Below are 16669 nucleotides of genomic sequence, written 5' to 3'. Positions count from 1 at the left end.
CCCCCGCACCAGCACAGGCTGGGGGGGACCTGCTGGAGAGCGGCTCTGCTGAGAGGCCCTGGGGGTGCTGGCGGGCAGCGAGGTGACCCTGAGCCAGCACCGGGCCCTTGGGGCCAAGGGGGCCAGCGGTGCCCTGGGGGGCATGGAAAGGAGCGTGGCCAGCAGGGTGAGGGAGGTTCTCCTCCCCCTCTGCTCTGCCCCACTGAGGCCACACCTGCAGGGCTGCGGCCAGGTCTGGGCCCCCCAGTCCAAGAAGGGCAGGGAGCTGCTGGAGCAAGGCCAGGGCAGAGCTGCCAAGGGGATCAGGGGCTGGAGCATCTCCCTTGGGAGGAAAGGCTGAGAGACCTGGGTCTGTTCAGCCTGGAGAAGAGAAGGCTGAGGGGGGTCTCATCAATGCATATAAATATCTGAAGGGCGGGTGTCAGGGGGATGGGGCCGGGCTCTTTTCAGTGGTGCCCAATGCCAGGCCAAGGGGCCACGGGCACAAGCTGGAACTCGGGAAGCTCCCCCTGAACATGAGGACAAACCCCTTCCCTGTGCGGGTGCCAGAGCAGGGGCACAGGCTGCCCAGAGAGGCTGTGGGGTCCCTTCCCTGGAGACATTCACCCCCCGCCTGGACGCGGCCCTGTGCCCCTGCTCTGGGGGTGCCTGCTCCAGCAGGGGTGGGACGGGATGAGCTCCAGAGGTGCCTCCCAACCCCCGCCAGTCTGGGATTCTGTGTGACCGCAGTATCTCCTTCCAAACTCCATCCTCCAAAGACTGTGGCATCTCTCGCCACGACACTCACCCCTTCCAACGTCCCATTTAGTCCCAAAGGCAACACCTGGGGCCTTCCCTGGGCCCTTTGCCGTATCCAGTTTTCATCCTCGCTCCCTAAAAGATGTGCCAAAGGCTTTCCCCTCCTTCCCACATGGCACCCAGCACCGTGGAAGATACGGAACACGCCCGGGCTGCCGCAGAGCTGCCAGCAGCAGGGTGACCACCCGGCTTTGGCTTTCTGGATGCGGGGTGGCCAAACAGAAATCAAAAAGTGAGTTTTACCTGTGATCCTGTCCATGGAAGCAGCAGCAGTGAGTCTCTCTCCTCCTCCAGTTGCTTTTTTTTTTTTAATGAGGTTTGTGAAAACAGAGCAACTTTCCAATTTCTATCAGATGTGGTTTATAGCAAACAGTCTGACAGAAAATGTATGGACACAGCCACTGCATAAGCTTTCTTTCCTTAGGAGCTAGACTACGTATGAGGCAAAACCCTACGCTTGTAAATAGGTACTAAGTGGATCAACTTTTTAATAAAGATTCTGGGGGATTTGCTACTCTCTTAATTGCATTTAAAATTTTGCAAACTGTATTATTTACAAGAAAATATAAACATAATTTTAAAAAAATCAACTTATTTTGAAGGTCAAGCAAAATTATTTGGTTACCTATGAGTAGAATTAAATTAATTACAAATATAATTTTTGCATAATCCTTCTCCTAGTCTTCCAATTCCATGTGACTACACTAAATTTTGTATTAAGAACTCAATTTTAGCAAGCATCCAAGTCCAAGCTGCCCATGAAGAGAGTGTAATTTTGCCCCACCTTTATGGGAAAGCTCTCTTTGAAGCAACACTGGTCTTTTTTTACAAATTAATCAGATAAGCTCCTACTGCGTTTCACCACATTACAAAGTAGTACCTTTGAAAACATTTGTAGCATGTATTTGAACACCACGTGTATCTCAGTATAGCTACCATGCAGCTCTCCCGTAGTCGTGGCAATAAGAGACCAAGCAGCAGTTCTGATTTCAGGAGGAAGATCCCTACTATCAAAGTCCATCCCCACTAAAATCAATAGGGCTGACAGAGAATTCACCAGGAGCCAAAGGTGAATGTAAAAGCTCACGTTTTAGCTGCCAGGGCACCTGCCACCGTGTTTTGTATGACACCTGCTTTCCCCAGAACGGAGCACTTCTTCCAGACTCTTTTTTGTAGACTAAGATCATTTCCAAGGGACTAATGTAATTGTGACTGGATGACTCTGCAGCTGTCACGGCAATAAAATGAGGGAGGTCTGTAGTTAAAAAAAGTAAATCTTCAAATCTAGCTAGCACAGACCTAATAATTCCTTATTTCTAACCGCTTTACCACATTTGTAGGCCCTTTGGAGAAAGACCAGAGAAGAGCTACCCATTGTAGATTGCCTTCTGAACCGCTGCACTCAAGTTTTCCACCTCTGAGCAACAGAAGCATCGACTGTCCTTATTTCCTTGAAAAACGTGTCTTTTCCTGCGCCTGCTCGGTACCAGCTAAGCTGGCTGCGCTGTTCGGGACTGAGCGAGTTGCACGGTATTCAGTGGGTAGGGAAGTTTTCAAGAGTTTCTTTCGTTATACCCTTAAAATGTATCCTTAAAAGGTTATGTGTAATTCAGATTGGGACTATGGACTAAAAATGGTAAAGGGATTGTTGGTGGTGTGTGGTTTGGACCAAGGGTAGCAAGCTTTTGTAGTAACACAGCTTGTCCTGTCATGCACGCAGCCAAACTCTGACTTGAAGCTGCATGTAACAATTACTCAGTATTTAAGCTATACTTTCTCACCAAGCACCTCTCTTGCAAAGCCATTGCCCTACTTCATGCTGTTATAATGCGGCGAAGAGAGAGAGCTCACAAGGGAAACACCGGGCACAGAAATCTGCCCCTGGAACAACTGCGTATTGACTTAATAACAAAGTGACTGTTTTTAAAACCTTTGGCTAGCTAGCCAGCCTTCATAGTCTATATTCCTAAGGCAAATTCAAACGCTGTAACTCCTCTCCCATGCAAGAAGGTTTTATTAAAAGGGACAAGGTGCTGAAAACTTCACAAGTCCTAATAATTCATGCTTTTTCCAGGGCAGATGATGTTGTGGACTGATGCCTGGAGACTTTTCTGCACCTCTTGGTACAGCAAATACCAGCCAAACATTCCACATTGCCCAACTCACAAGCGCACTGCGTTAAGATTAGAACATAAATAATGTGGCTTTTTAAGTTTCATTTGTGTAAGAGAAAGCACCATGAATTTTGCTCAAGTCCATTCTCACCAGCGGGACTATTAATGAATGGCACCGTGTAAGGATTTGTAAAACAGAATCTTTAATTCTAGTAGAGACAGGAGTTTCTCCGCTGAATTCAAAATAAGTAAAATCCAGTGAAGACAGAGAAGCAGGAAATTCCCATTCCAAATATAGGCAGGTAGAGCCTTTTCCACTGTAATTTAAATTGCTTGCTTCAATCCAGGGGTGATGACTAGTCCTTGGTTTTTTAGGGGGAGGTTGGGAAGGGGGAAGGGTTCGGGTTCACTAAAATGGTAAATTAAAATACACACAACATTTAAAGGTTACGCTAAACATCATGCTTTTTATTTTGGGGGAAAAGAGCAAGAAAATAGCAGTATTTTAACAGACTAGAAAAAGCCTCATCTAAATACCAAAAGCACAGCAAATTATATTCAAAGCTGATACATTCTTAAGTCAAAGCATTAAGTTGTATGCACATATGCATGTATATACACTCATACATATATACACACATACACAACTTTTTAAATATAGTTGTAGCCGTTTGGATTATCTGTGTTTGCCTTATTGTTCATTTTAGGTTTGGGTGAGTGAAGTAATTAGACCAGAATTAACATTTAAAAAAAAACAAACCCAACCATTGCCACAGACTAGATTAAGAACTTACACACATACACAATTACAGCACAGTCTTTACTCTCGTGGCCTTTAAATTCCACTAAAATAAGCAGGTTTTAGAGGGAATGCACAAAAACTCCACCCTGGAAGTCTCTTGGCTTTTGTCACTGCAACATTCTAGCCTTTGCTAAAAAACTAGTAAGAGAGGAGCTACCCCAGAATGTGATCTCCAGTTCTTTCCGTAAACTCTATACATGCCAGACGTGAACCATGCAAAAACCCTTTGAGATTTAAGCCCTTAATTGTTAGCTTGTGTCAAGATTCAGGCACTGTGCTTTGCAGCAATCTTTAGCATTAAAGTCAAGAAATGAAAATTGCATTGAGAGCTGATTTTACTTAAAACAGAGAGGGGTGAAGACTCGGATAGTTGGCAACTCTCATTTCCCAAGCTGATGAAGCATTATGGGTACGCACTATGAAACAATAAAAACTTAACCGAGTGCTTTAGTAAGTTCTGAGAACAAAAATAAGTTACACTTCAAAGAACAAGTTAGTATAAAAAGTTTTAACATATGCAAAGTATGTGCTCAAAATACTTCTTTTGCATTTTTAAAAAGAGCTGTAGTCTACCTTACAGAAACAAAGTTCACTCAGTATAAAATATTGCAATTTGTCCCATTTTGTCATATGAGAGGTTTCCTTATTCTTCATATGATCAAGAACACTTGCACAAGAGTTCACGGTATTCCAAGCCACACAGTGGCAGACAGACTATGTTTGAATCTGTGCTTTTACTATGCAGTGCAGTAAAAGCTAAGCAAACCATTTCAGAACAGAGTTTAGCAGGTCAAAGAGCTACACTGACGTGAGAAATCCAGACCGTAGTATAAAAGTTAATGCCAAGTGGCAGTACCAAGAAAGTGAATTAGATCAACAGAAAAAAAAACCTGCTGATAACATTCACTATCACATGTACAGCTTGTAAGCCAGAAATAAGGAAAAGTCAGATGTAGCTTACGGAGAAAAAAAAATTTAAACTGTGTAAACAATCCACCCAGTACAAAACCGGATGCAGCTGATAAGAGCAGAACTAGCTTAGTAGAGCTGAGGGTGTGCGTGCATCCAGATGCCTGTTCAAAATGCATTTATTAATACCATTGACCAAAAAAACAAAAATCACCTCTATCTATTTACACCACAGCGGAGGCTTCCCTCCCCACTTACAAAGTTATTACAACTCAGGAAGTCACTGCTGTCTTCTACAATTAAAATTCCAGTTATAAGCTACCAACGTTTGTAAGTTGAAAACACCCACCTTGCAAATTAAATTGAAAACTCTTGTCAAGCATGTCTGAGGACTCTTCAACAGTGAGAGTACAGCACTTTTCCTCAAGTGGTATTTGCATGAGTAACCTGTACTGACAGCCTGTTAAAATAAGTGAATTTAACACAACTCGGGGTAGCTGGGTGTTCCTCCTCAGGAAGGGAGATCCGTACAGATTCCAGTCGTTCTTGATGAGGTGTGTTACAGGGAGAGGAGGACAAAAGAACCTTGGTCAACCTGGAGGTGAATCTTCCTGCTTCTAGAAGTATTCCTCCTCTTCGTCAAAAAAACCATTTTCCAGAGCATATGTGCAGTCTGCGTTAGAGTCAGCTTGGCAGGCACCTTTGTATTCTTGAATTGATTCGTACAGGGAGTACAGCTGACACAGTAATGACATATCTAGCTGCCGAAGGCCAACCTGAGGGGGGAAGAATACAAACAAACAAGCAGTATTACAATTGTGATTTTACTGGCAGTATAATGCTATGTGTCTTGTGCTGCTAAAGAGGATTGAGCTTCCTTCTCCCTAAACAGTTATGAAATATGGAAGTATAATTCCTTTTCTAAGGTGACAGACTCCCCACGGGACAAACTGGAAAAAAGAACCAAGGAACACAATGCGATACAGCAGGACATGAGCCAAGTGTTGTTGTTTGTCATATTACAACGCCCTGCTTAACTTCCAATAAGCGGGTCACTCCTATCCAAGGCATTACAGATACAAACATAAACTCTATATTCCTCATAATGCAAGAGACACACTGCTCCAGTAACCCCGTGTGCCTCTCACACATCTTTCTGACATAGTATCGGAATTAAAAGTTGCAAATGCAGCTCTGGCTAGTTTTCCACTTTCCAGCTAAGTATCTTCTACTATCGTTTTCTTTTCTGTACCGACCGACATACATAGGCGTCTGACACGGCTAGGTATGTCTAGCACAATGCAACATGCTACTTGAAGGCAGCAAAACTAAAGCAGAAGTGAGATAAAGACATACATCATAGCCTGTCAAGAATATTTTCATGTGCTATTCAAGCACAGGCTTGATTTATAATTAAGCGCCCAATATTTTCGTCCCCAAACTTCCAAAACATTAGCTCCAGAGCTAATTAAAGATTTGGATCAACATTTTTAAAAAGTTACCTTGTAGCCTGCGTATTTATGCCAGGCACAAAACCAGTACATTGCACCACAAAGCAAAATAAAGCTAGCAGTTTAACTCAAAGCGGTTTCCCTCTCTGGCAACAAAATGGAGAGTTCATTTGATATTGTCACCTATCCAAGTCAGATGAAATTAAATCTAGCTTTTGCCTTGCAGTAAATTAAAACCACTACCCCATTTAAAATTTTCAAGAATCGGCCATTTCTGCCTAAATTTTCAAACAAGCGTTAAGCTGACGGGCTGCTGCTGGTGAGCCTCAGCTTCATCAAACAAAAGTTTTCACTACAACTCATGTTCAGAGGGAAAAAGAAAAATGATACGAGCCTTTACTGCCCCTGAATGCCACGCTACATTTCACTCAGAATGAGAATTCTTACCTCGAAAATCTCTCCTTACATATTTAAGTTCTAAGGACGGATACACTCGGCACACAAGAAAACCACAAGAGGCTGGTATGAAGATCTTCCTTTGGCATTGCTGAACTATCCTACCACATGCTTTTTCTCAAGGTGGGAAGAGGAGGAAGGAATAAAAAGAAAAAAGTATCACACACCATTATGCCATTCCCACTCAGAAAAATAGGATACGGCATCTTTCAGGACCAACACAAATTACTTGGCGAGGTCACAAAGCCGAGACATGATGTCCCGTACAGACCGAACAAGAGGACTTTAGGACAAGACATGGGACAAGACGCAGAACGCTGCGCGGGCTGCCAGGAGGTTACAGACAAGCCTTTCCATCACCTCAGATCTATGCTGCTTTCCTTACCCATCTCCATTTTCCTCTGTAATGAACATGACAACTTTCTCTCCCCTTGTTGTTTAAGCATGCACTCCTCAGGAAGCATATGCTGCTCTTCCTTGCTCTCTGTTCTCTAAGAGGAAACCAGCACTTGCGCAAATCTCCTGCAAAAATTTGTAAAGCAAAAACCAACAAACCAAGACTGCGGGAGGAAACATAAAAGGGTGCTATTTATACGATAGCCAGACCCCTCTGTCTAGCCCTTCTGAAGTAATTTCTTCAGACTTGTTAAGCTAATGACTGTTTACCTGCCCAAGAATAAAAGTCTGAACATCAGCCTTTGGAGGTGGCAGTCGATGAAGTTTGGTTCACCCCACCTAAACAAACTGCTCGCCTTAGGGTGAGAAAGGATGCTGTGAAGCTCGCCTTAACGCTATGACATGCAAACATGACACCCACCAGGCAGACTTGCATCAGAGCTAAATGTTTGAAGGAAAAAGACTGCGGTGAAGAACTGTTCAAAGAGTGATTAGGAGTGAGTTGAGCCAGAAAACTCAACCTGGAGACAGACGACTGGTTCTTTGTCTCCTGAGGAAAGTGGGAGCACTTTCACCAGCAGCTCTCCCTCTTCAGCACTCTAAAGCTCTTCAGTCCTTTCTGTGAAGATCAGTTTGATGCCAAGCAAACCTCCAAGACAGAAATTGCTCACCAGAATTCACTTAGCGTGCCTTAACACCAAGTATTTCAGTATCTTACGTTTCTGTAGCTGCCACTAGTGTCAAACAATCAAACAAGAACAATAAGTCTATTGAGAAAAATGCAGCCTCTAGCTCTTCACAGCTTTCAAGTATGATCCCCAAGGTAGCCAAAGCTTGAAAAAATGTCCAAGCCTGCTAGCACAAGCATAAAGTTTTTAATCTCAGCCAATCTGCATTTGACTCCAGAGTTTTATTGTAGCGCCTACAAGGCAACCTGTAAGGCACAGTTCCCTCAAGATCACAGTCTGAAGCAACCTCTCCTTTCATCCCTCCCCCTCCGATCTAAATCTACCACTTCCTTGTCTTTAAAAACTTATATACATAGTACCTGGCATGATCATGCATGAAAAGATGCTGCTATGCATTTCTTCCTCGTTCACTATTGAAAATTTAAGGCAAGCTCATTACTCAGTAGCAATGCGATCTTTGCCTGCTTGAAGAGAGTGTTCAATATAAATATTAAAGTGCAATCACCTACTTGATGAAAGGAAGCCTATTTGTACGTGAGAGCCTCTCTAATTTGTACAGGCCCCAAAAAGCACACCTGGAACCGAGGACACTTGCTTGAAAGTCTTTGATGTTTTCAGAGGTAAAGTTGTTTATTTTTTTCAGGAGTGTTTTATCAAATTATCATCAAGGATAACAGAGTATCAAAGGGGAAGTCTAGTTGGCGAATGACTTCAACAAGCATCTCAGTTGATTTTTCCATTGGGAAAAACAGATTAGACTTTTTTATCTTCAGTTATCTTTGCTGTTTTGGAAAGGATTAAGACAACTAACATCATATCCTTGTTTCCCCTTAGAGCACTGTTGAAAGAAGCCCCGGCAGTCATTAGCCACTTGCCCTGCCTGGGCTTTAATGCAAAGGGGCAGCTCTAATACTCAGTTTTAAGAATATCCCAAACCGTATTTGAACTACTTGTTGAAACACTGGTGGCAGACTAAGATCTCAGCACACTACATTGTCCTTCGAAACCCACAGAAAGGTCTTTCAACAGTTTTTTGTCCTCAAACCCCTTTCTACCATCAGAAAAAAACGGCCTTAAAACAGGCAGATTTTCAGCAATATCATATTTTATATGTTTCAGACCACCAAGTGCACAACGCCGAGGTTATTATTAGGCACGACAGCTGCAGCTGGCACCGGCAAAGCACCGACACCCGAATTAGCGTTGAATCAAAAGGTGCGCCGGGTCGCCCGGAGGAATTTCACCAACAACGCCGCGCTCGCTGCGGAATCAAAACAAAGTCCTGAAGGAAACTATGTTTAATTGCACTTCACTTGAACTGAACGAACCAGCGCCGATACTTCTGGTTTTCTCTTTTAACGACAGCCTCTTAAGATGGGTGTCGGGTTCAAATGGATGCCGCGGCGCTCGTTAAAGGGCTCTCGGTCGGCAGGCGGGGGAGGGCGTGTGTCCCCCATTACAGAGGCAGGCTGCCGAGGGCAGGGGTCCCCTCCCTCCCTCGCTGCCGTCACCGGTGCCTTCCAGGGGGCACCTGCCCCCCGCAGCAGCCGGGCCGGCTTACGCGGGGCCGGGCCTGGGCCCACCCGCACCCGCCCGCTCCGCCGCCGCCCGGAGTGGGAGCGGGGCGCCCTTCCGGCCCCGGGGAGGCCGTCAGGGCGGCGGCAGCGCCCCCCGCCGCCGCCCGCCACGTCCGCCGCCCCCGCCGAGGCCCGACCCGCCCCGCTCACCATCTCCTTGCGGAGCAGGGCCAGCGCCGCGTCCAGGTTGGGAGGCTTGGGCGGGCGCGGCGAGCCCCGGCCGCCGCCGCTCAGCTCGTCCTGGATGCGGGACTTCTGCGCGTAGAGCCGCTCCAGGTCCCGCCAGCGCCCGCCCTGGCCGCCGCCGCCGGAGGAGGAGGAGTTCAGCAGCCCGCTCAGGCTCTTGGGCAGCGGCGGCAGCCCCGCGCCGCCACCGGGACCCAGCAGCCCCGGCCCGCTCATGCTGCGGCGGCGGCGACCGAGGGAAAGAGCCGCCTCGGCCCCGCTGCGGGAGGCGCCGCCCGGAGCCCGCCCCGCCTACGGGCCGGGGCGGAGGGAGGCGGGCGGGGAGGGGGCCCTGGGCGGCGGGGAGGCCGGGCCGCAGGTGCCCGGGGGAGCGGGGCGCGCTGAGGGGCTGGGCCCGGCGCCGCGCCGCCCACACGGCGGCTTTGTCCCAGGCGAGGCGCGCCGCGGTGGCCCGCGTCCCCTCGCTCGGGCAAGGCCCGGCTGCCTGCCGGCCTGCCTCCCGCCTCGGCCTGGGGGCTGCGGCCGGGGCCGGCGGGCCTGGGCTCCGCCGAGACACCCCCGCGACGCGGCTGCCGCCTGCCCGGGGGCGGGGAGAGGCGGGAGGCGGCTGCGGGGCCGGGGCTGAGCCTCAGGGCTCGGTCCTGGGGTGCCGCGGTGAGGTTGTGGGGAGGATGTGCGTGTGTGGGTGAAATGCAGAAAGCAGGCATGGAAGCGGATTAAATGCTACAGGCGGCGGGTGCCCGGTTCTTCCGTGGCGAGGGTGGCGTTTCAGTCACCTGGTAACGGGAAGGTGCTTTCCCCATCGAGGTGTTTCCCTTCCCATCCTCGCAGCAGTGCTTTGTATCAAAAGCCTTTCTCTCCAAGCGTTGCAACTAAACGTGCTTCAGTGTATCTGCTCTGTGAATCAAATCTCTCAATCACGGAATCATTAAGGTTGGAAAAAGCCTCTAATACCGTCAGGTCCAACCATCAAACCCAACACCACCATGGGTCCCAAACCATGCCTTAAAGTGCCACGTCTACATGTTTTTTGAACACCCCCAGGGATGGTGACCCCCCCACCTCTCTGGGCAGCCTGTGCCAGGGCCTGACCACTCCTGCAGTGAAGAAATTTTCCCTAATATCCAATCTAAACCTCCCCTGACGCAGCTGGAGGCCGTTTCCTCTCATCCTATCACTAGTAACTGAGAGATGGCTCTCTGTTTTTATTCCAGGTTTATTCTCAGAGCGGTTTATTGCTCTGGCTTACAGAAGTAGCCACCTGCTTTCGTGCAAGGGTGATGGAAAGGGCGCCACGCTGCAGGGCAGGGTGGGTTTGGGCAGGGGTGATGTGCCACGGGGTCCCTGAAACTGCCGGTATGTCCAACTCTAAGTGTCTTTCTGCACCTTTTTTTTCCACCCCCTTTTCCCTTGATAGTTTGTTTGTATCTCTGGCGTCTCCTGAATAAATTACAGCCATTTTGGATCATTCAAAATCCAAACCGAAGCAGGTATAAAATTGGAGTTCTGGGAATGGGCTGCCATTGCAAAGCCAGCTTGTTTAAAGGTGCAGCTCTATTGCCACAACCCTGCTTTGTTTGTGGGGTTCCTCTTCAAGAAATAACCAGATACAGTGACCTTGAGTTAAGCCTCTATGTGATTTTCAGTTTTGTTCCCAGACTCGCATGGCTTTTTCATGGTTTAAATGTTATCAGACTCTGTGACGATAGTTTTAAAACTTCTTACAGTGAAGGAAGCTTTGCCAATCTTTATTCATGTTTACACACTACTTTAGGCATTGATTTTTTCAGACGACCTGATGTGCTTTTTAATGCTTCGTACATTGGAATCAAGAAGACTTTTTTCCCCCCATTTGTCATGGTGCTACTTCTGTCCAGGTCAATTGCAAAAAATAAAACAGTGCTGATAGCTTTTATGGAACTAAAGGCATGTAAAACCATCCCTATATTAAAAGCGTCAAGAGTGCCTGAGAGCAAAAATATTGATTCAGTTTGATAAGGATGTAGGCACTGTATTATCTTTGTGCTTACTAACAAATAGATTTATTTGTTCTTCCAAACCAGCCCCCCCTGGTTTTTTTTCCAGATGACAGCTATTTGGAAAAGCTTATGAATATTCTTATTTTATCTAGACCAGCTTATCCTAATTATTTTTTTCAGCTTGCCTGATCTCATTAGATGCATTTTCTCCACACTCGGGTCCTTTAGGCACCTTGTTGCCATACCTTTACTATTGCAAAAACCATTATTCTGGCTTACTGCTTAACTTTGTCATCCAAAAAGTAAAAAAATTTACTTCCTGGGTTCTCGTGACCCTCCTCTCAGTTGATAACCTTATCTAGCCTTCATTCATATTAAATTCTTAACTGTCCTTTAAAATCTAAATCTCCTGCTTTATTTAGTCTGACCTAGTTATAACGTGGTGATAATGGAAGCCGGAGCCTTTTGCAGTTATGTCTTTTGGTTACGGAGTAAGCTTTCGGTAGCTGTATAAACCTCTCAGTTTTTGTTGATTTCTAGAATTGAACTACAGAAATGCGTTACTCATCTAAACAGGCCTTTGCTAAGGACATTACCTAAAAAACCCCACATTAAAAATACATGTAGTTTATGTCATAAAGAATTAGGAAGTGCCAGAAGAGAGGTGTCCCATACCATTTCCTTAGGCAAATGTGTTATGGTATATTTTTAATTTACATGTTCATATGTGATGTGTTTTCCTTTCTTCATTCATTAGGAGGATGCATAATGCCTGTGTATCACTTGTACGTCATTTACTAACGTTCCTCTTTCCAATGCGGTGATCTATGTGCGTTATAGTGTATCTTGAATTGATACATTACGACTGTTTCCTACAGCCTTTTCTGTCAAGTTTTCCCCTCTAATAACTGACTTACGTATAAACGTTAACAAATTCTTCTTTATGACAACGCTGTGCTAGAAGGTGGCATTGTTATCCACACTGGAACCAGGACACGGGGAGCTAAAGGTAGGTCATGGAAAAAACCATCTACTAATTTTAAGTGCCTGGTGTGTGATTCCTAGAGTTGATTTTCTGTCCGACAGAACTGACAGAAGGACGTCTGCTTCAAGCTGCCCTGCGCAGAGCAACACCTTTGCTTAAAGCCACCTTTATTAGAGATTTAAAGTAAGACAGCAGATTTTGCAGTGATGTGGCTAGCGTCACATTCTGTCCGCTGTGCAGTAGGGGTATCTTAAAACTCGCCAAACAAGGTGCATCAGAGCCCATCTGCCCGAGCCATTGGCCTTTTTAAGACCCTGTTGTGTTTGCAAGATGTCTCCCATTGGGTTAACTTGCAGTTGGGATTGCTTGTCAAGGACAGGTCAGGATCCAGATATCACAAACTGGGCATATTCAAGACAAATTAATGATTAGTGACACACGCTTTACTCTTCCATTTGCTCCTGTAGTCAAGAGTGCCTGAACATACTCTATTTCTCACGAGGCCTATGGTTTTCATCACTGATGTGGAGGAACAGAGATCACGCTGTTCTGTGGTGCTCTGGGAGTGACGTGAAGTTCGGTCCTTTGGCTAAGGAGGATTTAGAAGATGCTGGTGTAGTTGGCACCTGATATGTGACGCCACGTCATGGCATATCCAGAGAGAAATTAGATTTTCAGCTAAACTTCATTCAATTCTTAGGCATCATTTTTCATCAGAGAAGTGGTTTTAAATAAAAATGGTTGAGCCCTAATTTTGACGCTTTTTTTTCCAGGTGTATTTCCATATCTATGCCTAAAAGATGAAAAGCCAAGTATATTCTAACACACAGAATATCACAGTGGCTTCCAGCTAGGTCCCCAGCAAAGCGCTATCCTTAGATCTAGAGCAGAGAGCCTCCTATTTAAGCTACCTGAGTAAACACAAGAAATAGTGGGCTGTTACCTTTTTGTATAGATACTGCAGATACCCAAGATACAGGTACCTAAGGAGGACATCTCAGCCTTTGTCTGCGAGGCTCAAAACTGACTGCTAGAAACACAGAGGTATGGAGATTTGGGGATCTGGGCTTCAGTTTAAAGTTCTTGATGAAATGTATTCATGTGGTTATAAACCCTTGCACATACCTTTTGCTCTCCCAGCCTGTTCCTCTTGTTGCTGGTTTCTCACCAGTTCCTGTCCTTGTCCTTGCATGGGCCCTGTTCCAAAGCAGCATCCCTTAGCTGTGGTCTCTGATGCTGTAGTTCCTATCCCTGCCTTTTGCTTTTGTCCCTCTTGCTTCGGTTGCCACACGTGTGCTCTCGCGGCTGCCTTCCTCACGTCCTCTGCGATATCTAATGCTGCCCTTAGCTCTCTGCAGTGAAGTCAGTCTTCTTGTTCTTCCTTTTTCGTGGAGAACCAAAAAAAAAAAAAGCAAAATTTTGATGACAAGAGAGAAATAATATGGCCAGGGCATGAGGGGTAGGTATGACAGAAAGGTGGTTAGGACTGGGCAGAGCAAGGGCAATAGATTCAGAAGGAAGCAGGAATCAGAGGTTACACGGAGGGGCTGGTCTGTAGAGATCTCTAAGTGTGTGTGAGTAACAGTTGCACCACTGACGGCATCTTCCAGCCTGCAATAATGTGCATGTAGGGTTATTTTTTTTTCTCTGTTTGCAAGTGGCAGCTTCTCAAAGCAGGGCTCTATTTCCCCTCCTTTTCACAATGAGGATGGTATGGGTTCTTGAACTAATTTAAGTCCAGCATAAAGCAGTATGGAAATCCAAAGAGCATGTGCATGTGGCAAACAGGCAGTTACATTTCTGCAATGATGAGGGGTCTAATTCCTCTCAGTGTTTTTGTACATTGCAATCAGTTACCAAGTGATGCTGGTTTGTGTTGTGAAGGGGAAAAAAGAATCAAAGCCCATACTTTCATATCAGAAATTCTGGTTCAGGATTATAGAGAGGATCATACTGAGGAGGAATGAGGACTTGATCTGGTAGTGAAGTTGGTGGGTCTCCCAGTTGAGGTAACCAACCATTTATTTTCCTGTTGGTGCCAAAATCTGGCTTGTTCACATCTCTGTTTAACCTTAGATCAAACTATAAATCTTCTCCACAGTGCATCACTCAGTACTCTGCAACGTTGGTTTTAAAATCTCCTCACTCTGTCCTCACACTTTATTAAATTAGATGCAGTGGTATCATCTTTTTTTCCTACCTCTTGAGTCTCCTAGATTCTTCCCCCCTATGTGAACCCTAGCAGAAAAAAGAGTTGTCGTTTAGACCACAGCAAATTCATATTCCTGCGCTGTGGTCCTTGTCTTCAGGATTTCTGCTGTAATTAACAAAGCAAGCCATTTTAGTATTTCACATCAGCCTGTAACAGCAAATCCACCAAAATGAAATGGGAATCAATGGTCGGTTGTAGGAGTTAATAATTTATTTTAGTATTATTTGAAAATTCATGGGCGTGAAAGAACCCAGCAGTTTTGTGAGATAATTATGTAATAAACTAGCCTGATTTCCACAATTCTTAATGGCTCTGAACATCTTCCCTTCATCTCCTTTTATTGTGTCAAAAATACAAAAGGACTTCAAAGCGACTTTTGATATTTTCCCCCCTTTCCTCTAAGCTCAGTATAGTTCTGATAAGCATTTGCCTTTTCAAAAAGGCGGCTCGAGGGGGCATTTATTACTGCTGCTCTGCCGTTAGTTCAGTTTGTTAGCCTCACAACGCCGCGCGTCTTACTCTTAACAGTACCGACTTGACTTAGAGTAACAGCTTTCCAGAATCTGATTACTGAAAGCAGATAGCCGGGGGATCAGAGCTACAGGCTTTAAGAGTATTTGTCTTATTATCCTAGTGACACTGAGCAGACCCTTTCCTTTAGTGACATCTGCATCGGGGTCAGATCTGGAGGATGCTGTCTAAGCTGGGCTGAGGTCGTCTGAGGTAAAAATGACGGGAGTCCTAAATCTGCAGGCAAAACTGCCCGGCAGAACGAAAGCGCTGCTGAACAGGGATGGCTGCGGGTGTGCAGAAGTAGTGAGAAGGATTTGTGCTTGCAGGGTGCAGAGTATTGCAGAGTGTCCAGCGTTTGATGGCTGCCTTGAAGCATTTTTGAGTGAGGAGTAGTAGTCAATAATTTTTTTAACAGAATTATTTATTTATTTGCAAAATGGTTGATTGTAAGCAAATGTGGAAGTTACTATATAGTATTATGTTCAACTAATGTTAACAAAGAGATCATATTTCTTGCTTTATTCTGCATTCTCCCATAGTAGATATATATATGAGATTCTTTCTCCAGGCTGAATACAAAAATCTGATAGATAACATCTCTCCATAAGACAGACATAGATTACACTGCTCAGGAGATAAACACTTCTCTTCAGCTGTGAATGGCTGTAATGTTTGCTGAGGAGGGGGGCATAATTTTATATATATTTTATATAGTCTTGAAAAATGACCTCCCTCTCCCACAATGCAAATAGACAGATTTGTGTCTGACCCGAATTGCTGAATCATCAAATGCAAAACTGAGGCCACAAACCCCACAATTCCTGCCCTACACTTCGGCTGGGCCAAATGCCGTTCTCCCGTACTGCCCTGGCGTTACTGCCGGGTGCTGCACGCAGCCTGCGCTCCTACGCAGGCTCTCAGAAGGGGAGCAAGACGAGCAGATTTCAGTAGGGCCTCTTCCTTCCCGCAGCTGGGCTTGCACAGGATGGTTGAGGCTGAGCACAGAATCCAGAAGCCGAGTCAAGGCTGGGCCAAAGCTTGGGTGGAGCATCCTTGTATGGACCTGGATCTCTTTGTCTTCTGCTGAAATTGAGCCTCCTCTGAGGTGGGACAAGGGCAATAATTTAACAGTGCATAACATTATTTCTAAGCAGTTCAGAGGAGAAAAGTACTCTCTGTAATTGGAAGTTCATTTAGGTAGAGAGAATGTAATTACCTGGCAGAGTTAGAGGAGCAAAGCTATTGTGAGTCTGTGATGGAAGCTGTCACCAGTTATTTAATGGCCAACAAGTGATTAGAATTTTTGTTTCATATTTCATACAGGAACAGCACATTCAGCAGCCCAGTGACCCCTAAATTCAACGCAGGGGCACTCGGTAATTACTGACTCAGAGGCAGATGTTCTACTCGCTGAACTATGATCGTTGCTTCCTGCAGCATTTCAGCATGAGGCGCCTGAAATGCACCATTTCAGTATGTGCACCAGGATGCAGCAGCAAGACTGAGCCTTACTTAGTGAGGGCAATCAACTTTTATAATGGTATAGGCAAAGGAATAACGTTAAAATACTGTCAGTATTTAAAAATAAAATATATTCATGCA

The 16669-nt window shown here is 45.6% G+C and overlaps 2 protein-coding genes and 1 long non-coding RNA gene across 4 annotated transcripts in view; 2 read left to right on the top strand and 1 right to left on the bottom strand.

Annotated features, from left to right (window-relative positions):
• ARV1 (ARV1 homolog, fatty acid homeostasis modulator) overlaps positions 1 to 3671 on the top strand; it is a 27736-nt gene extending 24065 nt beyond the window's left edge. For both annotated transcript variants that reach the window (XM_064445661.1, XM_064445662.1), the window contains exon 7: positions 2139 to 3671. The gene's annotated coding sequence lies outside the window, so the exon portion shown is untranslated. The remainder of the gene's footprint in view (positions 1 to 2138) is intronic.
• On the bottom strand, positions 3360 to 9933 carry FAM89A (family with sequence similarity 89 member A). Its single transcript, XM_064445663.1, has 2 exons — positions 9343 to 9933; positions 3360 to 5399 (listed from the first exon to the last, which is right to left on the bottom strand). Exons 1-2 carry the CDS (start codon positions 9592 to 9594, stop codon positions 5241 to 5243), a joined length of 411 nt encoding a protein of 136 aa, XP_064301733.1. The 5' UTR covers positions 9595 to 9933; the 3' UTR covers positions 3360 to 5240.
• Positions 9408 to 16669, top strand: LOC135312425 (uncharacterized). The gene is made up of 3 exons (XR_010371936.1): positions 9408 to 13386; positions 15189 to 15277; positions 16391 to 16669. It is a non-coding gene; the product is annotated as an uncharacterized LOC135312425 (long non-coding RNA).

The sequence above is a fragment of the Phalacrocorax carbo genome, chromosome 3, assembly GCF_963921805.1.
Source record: "Phalacrocorax carbo chromosome 3, bPhaCar2.1, whole genome shotgun sequence".
NCBI classification, from domain to species: domain Eukaryota; kingdom Metazoa; phylum Chordata; class Aves; order Suliformes; family Phalacrocoracidae; genus Phalacrocorax; species Phalacrocorax carbo.
The sequence above is the reverse complement of the archived record's forward strand: the minus strand, read 5'-3'. Positions and strand labels throughout refer to the sequence as shown.

Excerpts from the sequence above, each read along its gene's own strand:
- FAM89A (XM_064445663.1), bottom strand. The coding sequence starts at position 9,594 with ATGAGCGGGCCGGGGCTGCTGGGTCCCGGTGGCGGCGCGGGGCTGCCG. Across the intron at positions 5,400-9,342 it reads CCCTGCTCCGCAAGGAGATG|GTTGGCCTTCGGCAGCTAGA; the intron begins GTGAGCGGGGCG and ends TTCCCCCCTCAG.